At 38.1% G+C, this 18,002-nt stretch overlaps 1 protein-coding gene across 3 annotated transcripts in view; it reads right to left on the reverse strand.

Moving 5' to 3' along the window:
- Positions 1–1,920: 1,920 nt before the first annotated feature.
- The window catches only part of pkp4 (plakophilin 4), a 149,883-nt gene continuing 133,801 nt past the window's right edge, over positions 1,921–18,002 (reverse strand). For all 3 annotated transcript variants that reach the window (XM_008119250.3, XM_008119251.3, XM_003226443.4), the window contains exons 17-22: positions 16,861–17,056; positions 15,415–15,499; positions 15,185–15,302; positions 11,788–11,919; positions 10,628–10,701; positions 1,921–3,163 (exon numbers count right to left, since the gene is read on the reverse strand). In XM_008119250.3, coding sequence (XP_008117457.2) covers positions 2,915–3,163; positions 10,628–10,701; positions 11,788–11,919; positions 15,185–15,302; positions 15,415–15,499; positions 16,861–17,056 — 854 coding nt within the window. In that variant the 3' untranslated portion in view covers positions 1,921–2,914. The remainder of the gene's footprint in view (positions 3,164–10,627; positions 10,702–11,787; positions 11,920–15,184; positions 15,303–15,414; positions 15,500–16,860; positions 17,057–18,002) is intronic.

Consider the following 18,002-nt stretch of genomic DNA (forward strand, 5'->3'; position numbering starts at 1 on the left):
TGAGTCTTTGGGTCGATATTCCATAGACTGATGCTTCGTCTCTGGGTCGTAATGGTGTACCCACGTTTCATCTCCTGTCACAATTGAATGGAGAAAGGCATCACCTTCATTCTCGTAACGTGAAAGGAGTTCCTGGCGAATTTCAAGTCTACACTTTCATTTCAGGCATCAGCATCCTGGGTACCCATTGTGCACAGATCTTCCAATAGCCAAGCAAAGCAATAATGTGACCCATACGTTCTTGTGAAATGCTGATGCTTGAAATTTCTCTCTGAGTGATACAATGATCGTCCTTTTGCTTGTGAAACTCTCTGGTTGCTGTCACAGGACGTCCAACTCTTTGTTTGTCAAGCAAGTCAGATGTTCCCACCTCAACATCTTTAAACTGACTTGCCCAATGACGCACAGTACTCACATCAACACAATCACCATAAACAGCTTGCATTCTCTGATGAATCTCCTTTGGGGTGACACCTTCTGCTGTCAAGAATTCAGTGACTGCACGTTGCTTAAGTCGCATTAACTGACCGTCTGCACAGAGTTCCATACTTCTCATTTTAACAACACAACCGTTCAATGTTAAGGCTTCCCGCCAAGTGGAACTGGAGAGGAGTCTCTACTGAACAAGCCAGTATCTGCCACATACCAGTACTGCCATCTGTTGAGGAGTTACGAAGGTGGAGGCGTTACTTTTCATTCAACCCTCGTAAATGGTATATTAAAATTTAGTCCGCATCTTACTGAATCCCGGCAATCAGAAACTTCTATTTTAAAATACATGATTGAAAGGCGTGTTTTAATTTTTTTAGTGTTTCTGTTTCTTTTATCAATGAACTTCCCATAGGTACACAGACATTACAAGCAGATAAATGCATGAAAAGATGTCCTTCTCTGTTCTATTTGCATGTTCCAGACATGCATAAGGCGCTTAAAGATTTTTTTTCTGGTTTCACCCTACCTGGGATTTCCACGGGGATTCTTAAGGTCTTGTATAGAAAACCCAAACCTTGAATGGCTTTGCTTCTCCTTGATGCAAGCTGACAAGTCAACAGTATGAACTTAAGGAAACAGGTTATTCTTGTTGAAGCTGAAAGTTCAAGCACCTTTCTGGTCTATGTTGAGAAATACATCATGGCACATTATGAATCAGAGGTGGGAATCATGTAACCCTCCAAACAGCAGCTCCCGGAACTCCCCACTATTGGCAATGACTGCCAAAAATTGTGGTTCAACATCTGTAGGGCCATAAAATTTTCACTCCTTTTGTAAAGATGCAAGTTGTAATTTAAGACCTTTTACAAGGGGCACCACTCCAATGACTGGTTATTCATGAAAGCAAAAACAGAAAGATTTTGCACCTATAGTACCATGTGGAAAAAATAACCAAGTATCAGAACAAATTATTTAACAGAAATGGGTTTTGTCAAAATTACTAGGGCTTGGTCTGAAGGCACAGGATAGAAACAATTTACATAAACCAAATATGAACTGGCCAGTGCCTTAGCTAGGGACAATGTGGCTGCCTAGAACTGTAGGAATGTTACTTTCTATTCAATTGATTAAGGATATGATACGGATTAATTCTGCAAACATTATTTCACGCAACAATAAGTATAGGTAAACAGGCAGGAATTATGAAGAGTTTCTGCTAATCCTTTAGAAACACAGATAATTTTATCCCTTTATGTCTTCCCAGTGTCTGTAGAGCCAATCATGGTTCTTCTTGTGAAACAACCTCCACTACAAATGCAGATCAACAACTAATAAATCCAAATTAATTTGTACCATGGCTTAAAGGTTTAGCTGTTACCAGTGTGCTAGGAGGAAAATGGATGTAATCAATTAACACTCATTTGTAAAAACATTATAAATGAAATAAGAGGAGTATGTGCCAGCTGGACAGATTACTAAAGGGAAAAATAAGCGACATGAACTTTATTCTGCTTCTTTACTTATTTTTAGAAGAAAACACAATGAACTGTAAAAAAATACTGGACTCATGGTTATGAACTCCACAAAACTGAGAAAGTGGTCAAATGCTTGGATATATATTTATCCTTATTTTACAACTCACAACAAGCATTTACATCTGTTGTATTTGTTTGTTAACAATAAACATGGAAAATAAAAAATGAGCAGGGAATTGCGTTCCATGGATGAGGCATCCACATTTATTTTTTCCCCATAGGCATTAAAAATGGCAGTGAATTATTCCTTGAAAGAGGCAGGGAATGAAAAAGATGCAGATATACTGGACTGAGGTTTGTGCTTCAAAATTACACCGTTCATTTTAAAAACAAAATGATATTTATTTATAATGATTCCTCATATGTTCTTTTGTCCCCTTTCAATCTCTCTCAGTCTCTCCCCTTTTTAGAAGATGTCCATTTTTAAAATGACACACGGCATTACAAATGATGGCACTTCCAATCAATGTGGCATTTCCATATTTACACCAAATAAAAAGAAATTTACAAGACATGATAGCATACAATCTTGACATTTAGTAGTAGCAGTAAAACAAGAAGGGCATTCATTTTTTTCCTGTACAATGAGAACAAGACTTTTATTCACATTTTTTAAAAAAATCATTTGTAATTTCACCTGACCTACACATTTCCCAAATTCATTTCCGCATCAATTCTCAAACCTTTTGTCACATTGCCCACACCTTCACCAGACTATAGGGACTACAGGTATTTAGGTCTAACATCTAAACAGAGCGAAGTTCTCCCTTTCCATATTCAATCCCATCTTCCAAATACTCTCCCATGGGGTAGGGTGGGGGGAGCTCTTTCTTGGTTTCCTTCTTTGTAATTCACTTTCACATTTCTCCCTCAAAACAGCAAGCCCATCACTCAATCTCTTCTCAAGCAATGTTAGAAACAGTTTTCCTCTTTGCGATTTTCTAATGCTACACCCAAGAGTCGGGTGACCCAGGGTATTGTTCTGCTCGATAAGAAGGTCGCCTGGTGGAATAGAAGTCTACATAGTTTGTGGTTGATTTCAGTCCATACTGTGTTGTGTAATCAGCCGTAGCTGGGAAGTGGACTCGGTCGTCAAAGTATGGGTCTTCATAGCTATGTGGGGACTGCAAATATAACCTGTATGCATCATAGTTCTTTCTGCTGGAATCATCTTGGCTGTAATACAACTGCTGATGCTATTGAGAAAACGAAACAAACAGAAGTACACCCCAATTTAGCTGTTTTTATAAGAGATATACAATAGACCTCCATGCACAGATGTAGCAGTGTCCATTCATGCAAGTATGGGCTACCCAGGAAAACAACATAGTTTACAAAAGCATTTCAAAACTGTCTTTAGGAATGTCTTTTAGAATCAGATACAATTCTAAGACTACAGAATTTTCAGATTAATATCATGTAACTGTACTTCCTGTATGGCTATAAAAATGTCTCAATGGAAATCACTTGTCTGTGAAGTCAAATAACAAGAGCCTTGCTATCAGAATTTGCTTTTGTAAGGAAAGCACAAAGGTTGCTATTGAACATGACATTTTCATAAGCGTGTAGAATATATTTTCAGAAACTAAACAGGAACAGCTCATCAAGATTTCAAATGTGGTCCAAATATGAACAAGCAATGCAAATGGCACATCATAGGAGAAAACTGGAAATATTTCCAAGAGGCTTTTGGTTCTAACAATGGGAGGTGAGAAATATTATATTTACTCAAATCGAATACAGTGTTTCATCACTTATTGCGGGGGTTCCGTTCCAGGACCTAAGTGGAAATCCACGAAGCATGGACACTATTTTAATTTTAATATTTATACATTACTAGCTATGCCTGGCCACGCGTTGCTGTGGCGAAGTATGGTGGTATGGGAAATAAAAGTATTGAGGAATTGGTGGTAGTTAAGGTAAAGGGTAAAGGTTTCCCCTTGACATTAAGTCCAGTCGTGTCTGACTCTGGGGGTTGGTGCTCATCTCCATTTCTAAGCCGAAGAGCCGGCATTGTCCGTAGACTCCTCCAAGGTCATGTGGCCGGCATGACTGCATGGAGCATCGTTACCTTCCCGCTGGAACAGTACCTATTCATCTACTCTCATTTGCATGTTTTTGAACTTTAGGGTTGGTAGAAGCTGGGGCTAACAGTGGGGGCTCTCTCCGCTCCCCCAATTCAAACCTGCTACCTTTTGGTCCAGAAGTTCAGCAGCTTAGCGCTTTAACACGCTGCACCATCAGGGGATATTATTTCCTAAAGGTTGTGAATATACAATATTTTTGATTTTTTTTTTGTCTGTGTTAGCTGGCCCTTATTGTTTCCTTTGTGGAATTTTCAATTTCCCTGCTTTAAGAGTGTTGCTCTTTATTTACTGTCCTGGTTTTAGAGATTATATTGTTTATTATATTACAATATTTATTACAATATTTATATCCCGCCCTTCTCACCCAACAGGGGACTCAGGGCGGCTTACAATAAAACACATATATAAAAAAATTGTACAATGCACTATAGTTCTGTATTATTCTATCACAGTAATTATTTCATATTACAATAGAATCTCACTTATCCAACCTTCGCTTATCCAATGTTCTGGATTATCCAATGCAGTCTGCCTTTTAGTAATCAATGTTTTCGTAGTCAGCGTTTTAAATTCATTGTGATATTTTGGTGGTAAATTTGTAAATACAGTAATTACTACATAGCATTACTGCGCATGGAACTACTTTTTCTGTTAAATTTGTTGTATAACATGATGTTTTGGTACTTAATTTGTATAATGATTACCTAATTTGATGTTTAATCAGCTATTCCTGAATCCCTTCTTATTATCCAACATATTCACTTATCCAACGTTCTGCCGGCCTGTTTATGTTGGATAAGTGAGACTCTACTGTATATTTATAACCTTATATTATCTGCTTAGAACTGGATTATATGGCAGTGTGGAGTCAAGATAATGCAGTGCAAAGCAGATAATATAAAATTATAAATGGGTTATATAGCTGTGTGGAAGGGCCTTGAGTCTACACTACCATATAATCCGGTGTAAATTAGATAATCTGTGGAAGAGGCCTAAGTGAGGCCTAACTCTGCCTGTCCCCTGGGCTGGGTGGGTTGCTAGGAGACCAAGTGGGTGGAGCTTAGCCTTCTCACTGGCAGCAATTGGATAAAAACAATTATTCCTCTCCCTCTAATTAGGACTTTATTTTTCTTTTCTTTTTGTTGTATCAACCTAGAGGCATGGATGATGGGTTGTGTTGTCAAATTTCGAGGTTTGGGGGCCTGTAGTTTTGTTGTTTTGTCGGTCGCTGGGATTCCATCACTCTTTTATATATATATAGATTTTAATTGTTATGTGGCCTTTCTCCCCCTTGCAAGCCCCGGGGAGCTAGTGAACCCTTCCCTACCAGCACCGGCTGGGCCCTTGCTCCGGGCTCATCATGTTGCTCTGGCTGCTTCCTTGCAGCCAGGGAAGAAGGAATGCTGCTCCAGCTGGATGAGTGAGGGAGGGAACGAGGGTGAGAGAGTGAAGGCTGGTGGCCGCAGCAAAAGCCTGGAAGAGGCAGCCATGCCGGGAAACATGGAGGACTTGGAAGAGGGGGCGGAGCAGAGGCAGAAGCCGGACCTGGCTGCCTCTTCCAGGCTTTTGCTGCCGCCGCCAGCCTTCACTCTCTCACCCACCCTCCCTCGCTCACTCATCCAGCTGGAGCAACGTTCTTTCTTCCCTGGCTGCAGGGAAGCAGCCAGAGCAACATGAAGGAAGCTACTGCCTGTCAGTCAAGCTGAGGCTGGTAAGGCGAGTTCACCAGCTTGAGCCTGATGGAGGGGCACAGCTTCCCCTTTCCTGTCTGCCGTTCTGAGGAAAGCAGACAAATGGCCGATAGTCAAGAGGAAACTGCACATTACAGTCAACAACTAATCTTTTTTTAAAATATGTGCACTTTCAAAATTGAGGTGTGCATTTCAATCAATGATGCATTATACTTGGTAAATATGGGTAGTAGTATGTGCAAGTGATTATCCATATTTTTCTCATGTGTTAGTTATTAATGAAAGCCAGGCACATCACAGGAATTCAAGTACATCCTTGTCTATCATTCCTGGTGGGAACTACTGAAGATCTTCAGTTCTTAAGAAAGCAACTGAAGCCCATCCAGGATTAACTAAAAGCATTTTTCTTCTATCGTTTTTGAAGCCATATTTTGACTATTTTTTGCTGTCTCCTCCTTTGGGAATGTGTTTCTCTGCCTACCTACTTAGGCAGCCAGAATATTGCAAATGCATTGATAACTTTCCCCTGCTGTTATATTTATTCCTACTGTTTAAATTAACCTCAGCAATTGCATTACACAGAAGTCAATCTTAACAAAACTTATTTATATGCTGAAAATATATCTAGAATCTTTCATTCACTGAGATCAGTTGATCAAACCTCTCTTTTTAGGTTTCTTCCTTTCCCTGATTCTTTTGTTCAGATCCTTTATATTTTTCTGCCAACTTTTAAGTGATGTGATATATTCTTTGTAAAACTTTGGTTGCTGTTATGTTCGTAACTTCACACAAAGCAACATATGAAATGTTCCTGAGAATTCTGTAAACACTAAATTATTACTGAGAATAGTTCTTCATCTCACGAGAGGAAGGTGTAAGGCAGTATTGTGGAATCCCAAGGTTTGCAGAAATATGAAAAATGTTTCGGGGAAATCCTGGTGGAGATAAGAAATATACCTTAAATAGAATTAAGTATGCTTTATGGAAACAAGATTTTGATAGAATGTGTGCGTGCGTGGATGGAAAATAAAACCTTCCTAGGATGAAATTGAGCACACTACAAAAATAACAGCTTACTGGAGAAGAGTTATATTTTCCATTGCTACATGTTTTGTATGTACCAATTGTATATACAGTAGAGTCTCACTTATCCAACATAAACGGGCCGGCAGAATGTTGGATAAGCAAATATGTTGGATAATAAGGAGAGATTAAGAAAAGCCTATTAAACATCAAAATAGGCTATGATTTTACAAATTAAACACCAAAACATCATGTTATACAACAAATTTGACAGAAAAAGTAGTTCATTACACATTAATGCTATGTAGTAATTACTGTATTTACTAATTTAGCACCAAAATATCACAATGCATTGAAAACATTGACTACAAAAATGCGTTGGATAATCCAGAACATTGGATAAACGAGTGTTGGATAAGTGAGACTCTACTGTGCTGTAATAATAATTAAATATTCTAAAATTAGTATTACCAAGTTTGCATGTATAATTCAGTGACCCTGTTGCTACAATTTTGATGATACCCCAAATATCTTAGAAATCTGATTCTTCCTTCTATCCAATTATACCTTCCTGATTTTTTTCAAGCATGATTGGCATTTGTGCAAGGGCAAGTTATTTCCCTTAGTTATGTCTTCTACACAGTCATAACTACAAATGATGCAAATGACGTTGGGTTTGTCTGGCTGGTTTTGTGGATAGGGGAGTCAGGAGACCCAAGTTATCTTGTTTTTGTGGTGACTTCCATGGTTTTTCACTAATTGTAGCTGCAATGTCAGTCAGCTTTTTAAAATGTGGTGGCAGGGGTTTTAAGGGGATCGAAAGGACTGCAAATAGGGCCTACACAATCCCCACACATTTTTCACTTCTGCTTTTAACTTTAGTGTCAAACATCTGAACAAGGTCAAAGATAAATACAAAATAAAGTTCCTCCAATACAAGTCATTTTTTTGTTTCCTGTTTTCACCATAAGTTGTTCATGCTGTGGCACTTCATCAATCTCCAGGTAACGATACTTGCAGTGTTGATGGGTTTGTTATTTGGGGCTTTTTGCTTCTCTTCTCTTGCTAATTGCAAATCTTGTTGTGCTATTGACTTTCTAATTTTGCTTCTATCCACTTGTACTTCTTTAAGGATTCATAATTAGCTGTTGCTCTGTGGAGAACAATTCTTTTGCATCTATCATATGGCATGACTTGCAAATAGTACTTCTAGCTCTCAGAGAGAAGCTATTTTGCATATCACATTGGTGTAACCCTGTGTCCTTGTTTAATTATTCTTCAGCATTTGTATATTCTTGATCCCAATGTCTTGGAATGTTAGTTTGCTGAAATCATGCATTTTAAAGAATGAGGTGCCAAAAATGCTTCTTCTGACCTTTGCATAAAATCCATACATAGAAATATACTTTCATGGCTTCTGAGCACTGAAGGCAGCTGGAGGAGAACAGGTCTACAAGCATGTAAACCACAAGCAATGATTTATATTACTTTTTTAAATCATCAAGAGAAAACTGCAATTCAAAACCCTTGATCTCAATAAAATATTCATCATTGTGTTTTCACATATTTCTTGAAATATGATCAGTAAAATATGTTAATATACTCCTCAGTAGTTTGTGGCATCATGTTTCCTTTACATTGCAAAATGTAAAGGCCCTTCCTGTTTTGTGTTACCTGCACTATCTGTTATCTCTGATTTAACAAACCTTTCTGCCTTGCTTGGTTTAGCCCCACTGGCATTAACAATGGCCTGTACCCTGTTTCCCCGAAAATAAGACATCCCCAAAAAATATGACCTAGTAGAGGTTTTACTGAATTGCTAAATATAAGGCCTCCCCCAAAAGTAAGACCTAGCAAAATTTTTGTTTGGAAGCATGCCCGGCGACCGTCAAACACCATAGCATGCAGGATTGGTAAATGTACATACCAGTTGTATATCGAAATAATGGTAGTAACAAGAAATTCTTGACAGGAGTCACAGTTTGTGTTGGTTTGTGATGACAACTACTGTACAGTATAGAATAAATGTTCATTTTTTTGGTCAACAATAAATGTGAATTCTTCTTCATGGAAAAATAAGACATCCCCTGAAAATAAGACCTAGCGCATCTTTGGGAGTAAAAAATAATATAAGACACTGTATTATTTTCGGGGAAACACGGTATTAGTGACTTGTGTAACTTTAGGCAACTCAGAAACTGAAAGTGAAACCTGTGAAACTGAAGCGGGAACTATGTTGTTGCTGTTGGCATTATATTTATTTATACTCCACTTTATCTCTCCAGAAGGAGACTCAAACAATTAAAAGTATGACCATATAATTTAAAATATATAAATATGCAAACATTAAAACAGAATTTTAAAATAATAGTATTAAAATTTACAGTTAAAATCAATTAAAACATAATTAATGCTTGATATACAACAATCATTTTTATGAGAGGAAGAATTCAAATGCATGTCCAAGTTGGACAGTGTGTGCATTCATTTTTATGAGCGAATGACAGATTAGCTAGCGTGGAGATAAAATAAGATTTAATTTAAAAACATATGAAGTCTGAAATATTTTTCCAACCAACCTAATCTCCTTTTAATCCATCTTACCCAGAAAGGTGAGCTAAGTTCACCAGGTACATATCATCCAGGCAAGTGTTTTAACATTTCTCCTGTTTTTGCTTTCTCAGACAAACAGCAAAAGGTGCTGTATGTTTCCAATCACACAATATTGCTTACTAGATTTCAAATTGTGCAGATGTTAAAGTAGAAGAGGTATATCCTTTTATGCAGATGTGAAAGCAGAAAAGGCAGAAACAGAATAATAGATAACAAGTACAGGCAGCCTCTTTGTCCCTGAGGCCAAATCCAGAGTTTGGGGGGGGGGGCATTTCTAAGATGGGTGGGGTCAAAGGCAATAAGTGTGGGCCTGAAATGCCAACATTTTCTATTTTAAAACTCTTACTGCCAGTACATAACCCTTTCAACCTTTTAGAATTTAGGAAACAAGTGCAAAGGCTGGGAAACCACCAAATGATGGTGAAGGGATGTAAGTGGTAGTACCAATAACCTCCACACAAATGAACTAGGGCCTCAAGAGGGTTTGCCCACCTTGATCTATCATATCTTGCAAAAGGAAAAATGATACCACAAATGAAGAAAAATAAATCAGTGTGTGTGTAGTATATTCAGGACTTTGAAAAAACTAGTGGCTGTGCCGGCTGAGACTGGGATTGAAAATTTTAAAAATCCCTTCCAAGGTCTGTTGTGTGTGTTTGGAACCATAAATGACTAGGTTTATGGGGGATAATTGCACTGTAATTATAGTGCTATTCGGCTGTTTTGCGGAAAGTGTAAGGATTGAACCTCAAAGGATCTGCAGCGCATACACAAGCCCCACTTCATCCACAACATGCCTCAAACCACACATCCACACATTTCCAACTTTCATATGTTCAGCACAAGGAGAAAACCATATGTTCACGAAAACATGCTTAAAATCCTCTCCACAACCAGAAGTCATGACAGGCAGGTTTCTTGATCGTGGTGTGGCTGCTAAGTTTATTCAGCTGAATTGTCTCAGCATTCCATTCCAGACCTAGATGTCTGAAAGCTGAGGCTTCCTCATGTGGAGGCATGTTGGGACACATTCCCACCTTCCCTCCCAGTTCAGTTTGGATGCTTGTAGGAGTGCATAATCCTGGCGCACCAGGAATTTAAAGGAACTGTATGATGTTAGAAAGCTACTTTAGGCAGAAGGCATTAATCAGTAAATGAAACGTTTAATGGTGATCATTTAAAAAATAAAATACAGTATCATTGTGATCAGTATTCGCATTCTTTAAATTAAGGTTTCCATTATTACCTGTAGGCGTCTATTTTGGTCTCTTGCTGGTGATGAATAAGAGCTGATATAAACTGGCGAAGGTTTACTGGACCCTACAGGAAAATGGTAGAGGAGTATTAAAACTAGTATTTGACTTACTGAACTTTATGCTAAGTGACTTTCATACTTCACTGAAAGAAAATAAATGGAGGCATATTTAGTAACGCAACAAATGAATCTAATATCCCATCTGTGGGGAAGAGGGCTAGAGGTAGAAGTCGGAAAGCTTTATACTGTAGTTACATGGGTCTCTGGAAAGTCAGCTGGACATGCAGATCCATCTGGGGGACAACGTTACACAGTGGTAATGGAACTATGCATGATGGCTTTTAGAAATTACCATACTTACAATATGACCCTCTCCCATATTCCATTAGCTTTGTATGTGCCTTCAGGTTGCCTGTTGGCTTATGACAACCCCTATGAATTTTATATGATAGAGACTGCCAATACTAAGTGCTGAAGTCACATTACAAAGAAAGGAACTGGTAAACTATCCTTTCTTGCCTAAGGAAACCATGTGAGGTCACCATAGGTCAACAACTGACTTGAAGGCACACACACACACACACACACAGGAGTGCTAGGAGAAATGGAACCTAAATGTTAGTGAAAGCTGAGAGAGGATCATATTGTAGGCAAAGCAATTTTCTAAAAGTCATCACCACTAGAGGCACCTTGTCCAACCAACTTTCCAGAGATGCTTGTAATGGGCATATAAGCCTCCCTGAGCCCCAGTTCTAGCTGCCTTTTCCTCAAATAAAATATGCATTTCATTTGTTGAACTGCAAAATTATCAGATGTTTAATCCTGCTATGTTGATAGATAAAAGGTAAAAAGACGAAGGCAGGAAGTCCTTCTAATATTGGCCACTGCTGAATTTGAGTTCTAAGGCACAAGTAAAGCTTGGATTCCCGAGATAAACATACAGTTCTTGAAAAATAATGCCCAATATTAATGTTATGAAAATTGGGATGAGGTCCATTGGCACTTAGTAGCTACTGAGATAAATCATAATATAAATATTCATCAAGTATTATCCAAATCAACATTTTGGCTGCATACTAGTTTTTTAAACACATATTTTATGAAGAAAGCTTTTAGATTTTTTCCCCAGTTTCATCTCATTGTTCTCTTACCAGTATAGATGTCTTTATGTACAATCCCATCACCTTGGTTATTGTAATACTGCATAGAAGTTTGGGTCCTATCATATTCGGAACGAGGGTCTCTAATTCCTAATAGCGCAGGTGATGAAGATGTGCTGCCAACTAGGAAAGGGAAAGTACAGAGATGAAGAGAGAAAGGAAAAAATTGTAGCCAGGTGAAGTTTACGAAAGGCAGAGGACTGTTCTCGAAAATTTCTCATAACTGACTTTTTTTGACACTTAAAAAAGGGCCAATAATCGCATCTCTGTACATATTCACAATATGTAACTCATTCATGAAGCTCACTGGGTAGGTAACTTGGAAGGAATTTTTCTGTCTCAGTTGAACTCATGGGGTTATTGTAAGGACAAAATGTAGAGATAAGATTTTCTTGAACTTCTCAGAATGAAGGTACAATTTAACAGTAAGAAATAAATGAATAAATAAATAATTTTAGAGCAGCATGTAGACATATAGGCTTTAGTAATAAATGTCTGAATGGAACAACCACCAAATGTAACCTGTAGGACTAAAAGTAGACCAAAGTAGTGAACAGAAATTACACAATGAAAAGTGACTTTAAAACCCAGGATGATATACAGTTGAATATCCTGTGATTTTACTATATTTCAAATTATAGAATTTCTTGTTAACTGAAAAGACTTTGTGAAGTAAATTTGCTTCAGGGCATCCCACGTTGCTTCTACCTTGAATTATTCAGCTAGCTCCTGGAGGCTTAGAACAGGCATCCCTAAACTTTGAAAGCTGAGGGCCAGTTCACGGTCCCTCCAACTCTGTGTGTGTGTGTGTTGGGGGGCAGGATTGAGGGAGGCAGGGGAGCAGACTATAGTTTGGAAAAAAAAAACATGAACAAATTAATATGCACACTGCACATATCTTATTTGTAGTGCAAAATCAAAGAAACAAACATGAAAGAACAATATAATATTTAAAATGAAGATCAATTTAAACCAACATAAACTTGCCAGTATTTCAGTGGGAAGTGTGGGTCTGCTGGCTGATTGTTGTTGCCGTGTGCCTTCAAGTCATTTTAGACTTTTGGCACACAATAAAGTTTAGGGTGGGGGCCGAGTAAATGACCTTGGAGGACTACATTCAACCTGTGGGCTTTAGTTTGGAAATCCCTGTCTTAGAAGAAGATGAGTAGAATATTGTATAGGGGCATCAGGGTTTCAACAATCACCTGGTGACTTAACAATCTAGAAGTTCTTGTTCTGCCCATCAGTCCAGTGCCTGTGAAGCAGTCTGGTTTGTCCATGGCATAAAACTCTATTAAAAACCTCCTAAGGGGCTAATTGTCTTTAACGTTTCAACAATAATCTATATGTGAGACCTAGCTAACGGATGTCCTGCCAGGAGGGTGGGGATGTAATGCTAGATTTTGCACTAACAACCAAGAACTTAGAAACTTTTAATCAGATATTTGCTATAGGACTCAACATTTGTGATAGTCTTGCCTACGTATGCATGTTATGAATTCTAAAAGCCTACGCTACCTCTTTAAATCAGATATTGATGCTGCTGATATTGTGCACTGGCCTCATTCTCCCATATATATATATATATATATATACACACTGCCTATAAAATACACACTGCCTATAAAATACAGATTATCTGATTTGAACTGGATTATATGGCAGTGTAGACTCAAGGCCCTACCACACACCTATATAACCCAGAATGCCAAGGCAGGATAATCCACAGTATCTGATTTGAACTGGATTATCTAGAGTCCACACTGTCATATAATCCAGTTCAGTGTGGATTTTATACAGCTGTGTAGAAGGGGCCTCATATAATCCAGTTCTAAGCAGATAATATAAGATTATAAATATAATATATAATAATTACTGTGGTATAATAATACAGAACAATATAATCTTTAAAATCAGGACAGTAAATAAAGAGCAACACTCTGAATTCCAGAAAGGAAACAACCAGGGCCAGCTAACACCTCCCAACAAATGATTCCCCCAGGCAGGAAGCAGACAGGCTTTGAAGCTGCAAGGCCATTAAATGTTAATCAAGATGGCTAATTGCAGCATTCATACTTGCCGCACCGAGACTATTCATTGCTATTCAACCTGGCCAACCAAGAATTCCACAAGGTAGAAAGCAGCCAGGCTTGCAAGCAGCAAGGCTATTCAGTGCTGTTCAACCTGGCCAATCAAGATTTCCTCTAGATAGAAAACCCCCAGGCTTTGAAGCCACGAGGCTACTCCGTCCCATTCAACCTGGCCAACGAAGGATGCCCCTATATAGAAAGCGGCCAGGCTTTGAAGCAGCGAGGCTATTCAATGCAATTCAAATTGGCCAAAAAACCATTCCCCTAGAACTCAAGTACTCAACCTTCCAAGCAGCAAGCCTATTCCTTTGTATTCCAGCTCACCAAACAAGGATTCGCATAAGAAGAAAACGGCCAGGTTTTGAGGCTGCAAGGCTATTCACTGCTATTCCACCTGGTCAACAAATGATTCCCATAAGTCACAGCAATGAGGCTAGTTGTTAATACAAATACAAAAAATATTTCATATACAGGCAGGCCCTGAGTTACAAACATCAGATTTACAAATGACGTATAGTTAAGGATGGTGATGAGACATCAGGAAGTGAGAGAAACCTACCCCTCAGAAGGGAAATTCACACCTGAAAGAGTTATCATGTGGAAAAAGTGTCTCCCCTGAAGCTCACTCACCAATCCTTGTTTCCACAACAAGCCAAACTTTTCAAAATCCAGTTATCACAGAAAGTGAGGTGAAATCTTCTGAACAACGGCACAGACAGCAAAACAAACACCACAGGGGTGTTCACCCTTCCCTATCCTAGCCAAAACATATATGGCTGGAATTATACTTTTAAAATGTAACTGACTTACAAACAAATTCAACTTAAGAACAAACTTACAGAACCTATCTTGTTCGTAACTTGGGGACTGTCTTTACTGAACCCGGCCATTTGCCTGTCTCCCTCTGAAGTATGTATACTAGCTAGCAGCAGCTCTTCGGAGTTACAGACAGAAGATGCCAGTGACTGAGCTTGGGGCTTTTTGCATGCAGACTGGGCTGCATTAATGAGCTGCAGCCTCACTGGTCTTCTTATACAATATTTCAGACTTCCTAAATTAATAGTTTTTTAGGCTATTGCAAGTGATAAAGCATAGTCTCCAATTACAGGTTCACCTGCTCCCTCTACTGAATTCAGCCTCACAAAAACCAGACAAGCAGGATGGCTTTAACCTTTTAAAAGTTGGGAGTAAAAACTGAGAAGGAATCTCAAAGTGTTTTAAAGGTTTGTATAAGTTCTGCTTAGGGAAATAACCTCCCAAATCTAATCACATACAAAGGAAATGTTTTATTAACTGACCAGACTGAATGATAGGTGAAATTTGCTGATTTGTTGTCGACAAGGAGGGATGTGACTTGAATCTGTCACGCTCAAGTGTTGACACTGGGGTAATAAAATGATTTTGATTCCAACCATCCTGTGGCAGAAACAGAAAGAGGTCACATGAAAAATGTGCATGTCTCATTAGAAGATTACTTAGATTTCACTGTGGAAATGCATTCTGATGAACATTAATTTTTATGTGCTACCTTTTTATAAATGCTACGGAGATCGCGATATTGCCATAATGTGTTGAGCACCTGGGCTGCTGCCTTGACAACCTTCAATGATGACCTGGAAGGAAAAATTGTTTATGATTAGACTGTAGTACTATCTGTCCTGTGCATGCTATACAAACACTGAAAACATCAGCATACTCCACACCAGGAAAATTCTATGGCTTCTGTGATCAAATTGAAACCAGAAAAGATGAAAAGGGAGACACATGTGCTTTAAGAAGAGTCAGAAACAGGATTCTGTGCATTGAGGGTCAGTCCCGTCTACCTAAGCAAGGATGAAGCCCAGATGTACCACTCAAAAGATAGACAATGCAACCAACAACAACACATTGCCTGGTGAAGAGATGAGTGCAGGGACACAAGTCTCTCAAAAAGCTATCAAAATTATTTGCCCCCTGAGAACTATCCTTTGGGGCTTTATGCATTATTATATCCAATATTAGGGAAATGCATTTTGGGAATTATGGCCGTGGTATTACTGATATGTGAATTACCACTATTTTTAAAAAAAGAATTGTATCAAAGTATGACTCTGTTCAGGAATGGAGTGGATTAGGATAAATAAACCGAAATGCTATGCAGACAAAAATATGTTATTGATGACAGCTGATTTAATTAGCTAAATAGGCAGGGATAACTGCCTGCCTGCCTACTTTTTATTTGCATTTTCTGTATTTTCCTTAGTATTCATTATAAATTCTACTCTCACTGTTGCATTAATTGACTTTGGGCTAAATCTGTACCCTGAAATAGCACATTTCTTCCATTTTTTTTCAAATGTGTGGGAAAAAAAGGTGCCAACATGTTTTAGATAATTAATACTGTATAGTTTTCAATGCTGATTCACTATGGGGCAGAGTTAACAGGCCAGAATCCATATATGTTGAGACCCAAGTCACTCTGTTTGGGAGATAATAGCTATGTTGGAGAAAATATGTTTTGATTTAGGAAACAAGTTACAGGCCTGCAAAATTGAGGATAATAAAATCTTTTTTAAAATGTCCTCTGGTTTTGTAGGAGCTTGGCATTCTAAATCCAAAAATAACCTCAGATTTGCTCCATTACATATTTTTAAAAATTAACATTTACATATTGTAATAAATTACTAAACAAATGTAACATTGACATGTTGTATTGTATGCGGTACAGCATTTTAGTGTGCTTTTCAATTCAGCAACTACAATATTGAAAAACAGATTTTTTATTATAGAGTTGTGATTAATTACAGTACTATCCACTTCCTCTTTTCCCTTCCAAATAATCTGCAAAAACCTCTAGCATATTTTGATTCAATGCAATATAACACTTGAATGTAGAAACTGACCCTTCTTGAGTCAAAAGCTGATTTTGTAAATTCCACTTATCATAAGCAGATACAAGATTTTGACTTGCGCAGTTTTAGCACCCAACACTTACCTGTCACCTCTTCCTTTTGTTATGTTCACCAGTTTTTCTATTCCACCTGTGTCAGCCAGTGCTTTGGCATTTTCCATGTTTTTGCTGGTGACCTCATGCAAAGCACAGCAGATTGCTGCCACAGTTTCATCAGAGAGAATATTTGGTCCACTGCCTCCAGGAAGGCGATTTACCAGGTCTCGCATAGCATATTTACCTGTGAAGAAGAGAAAAATCCATATAGACAAGACAAGCTACAAATGATAATGCGGTATATAATTTTAACTATATATTGAACCATGCCGTGAAGAGTCATACAGCTCCAGAAACAACCATAGCAGAAGGAAGTTTTATCTTAAAAATGGGGAAATTGCCACCATGAAGAAGAAATCACTGCAACTGGGCCTAGTGGGAGCAGATATCGTTATGTCATTTTTTAAAAAAATTACTAGATTCTTTGGCTAATGGGAAGTTTGAGGTGGGGTTGAGAAGAGTGCAATGATTAAAATGACCATGGCAAGCTGCCAAAGTACACAGGAATACAGAAATCTATGTACTTGTTTTAGATAAGCTTGTTTTAGCTAAGCCATTACACAGCAAGAAAGCCACAATCACATTAATTGCATAGCCTTCAAGCGATCTGTGGTTTGCAGAAACACAACAGATATTTCACCAGGGTATACTGTGCCCCTCTCCATCATCATGCAGGACTTGGAGTTGATGGGAAACAAAAGCAAAGACAAAATCCTGGAACTTCATTCTTAAGACAAGAAAATATGGAAACAGTAAATAGATACAGGAAGAAGAACAAGAGAAACACCTGTTCTTTTAATTTTGGAACTGATATGTAATAAAAAGGGTTCACAAATGGCAGAGTGAAGCAACTATTGTACCATACATTTATCACTTCAATTTCATCCATAAAGATTGATTTGGGGAGGAAATTTTGGATTTTAACTGCTTACAAAGACAGCAATATAAATTGCACTGTAAACAAAAGAAAATTCTTCAAGCTAAATGGGGTGCTTTAGTTTGGGCTGTTATTCAGTGGCTTTTAATTAACAACTGCATTATAAATATTTGGATACAAAAGGTAGCTAGCAGGAAGATTTTATGAGAAAATGCATTAATTTTCACCTAAAGTATGTTTGCAGGCAGATGCT

This window comes from Anolis carolinensis, chromosome 1 (assembly GCF_035594765.1).
Source record: "Anolis carolinensis isolate JA03-04 chromosome 1, rAnoCar3.1.pri, whole genome shotgun sequence".
NCBI lineage: Eukaryota > Metazoa > Chordata > Lepidosauria > Squamata > Dactyloidae > Anolis > Anolis carolinensis.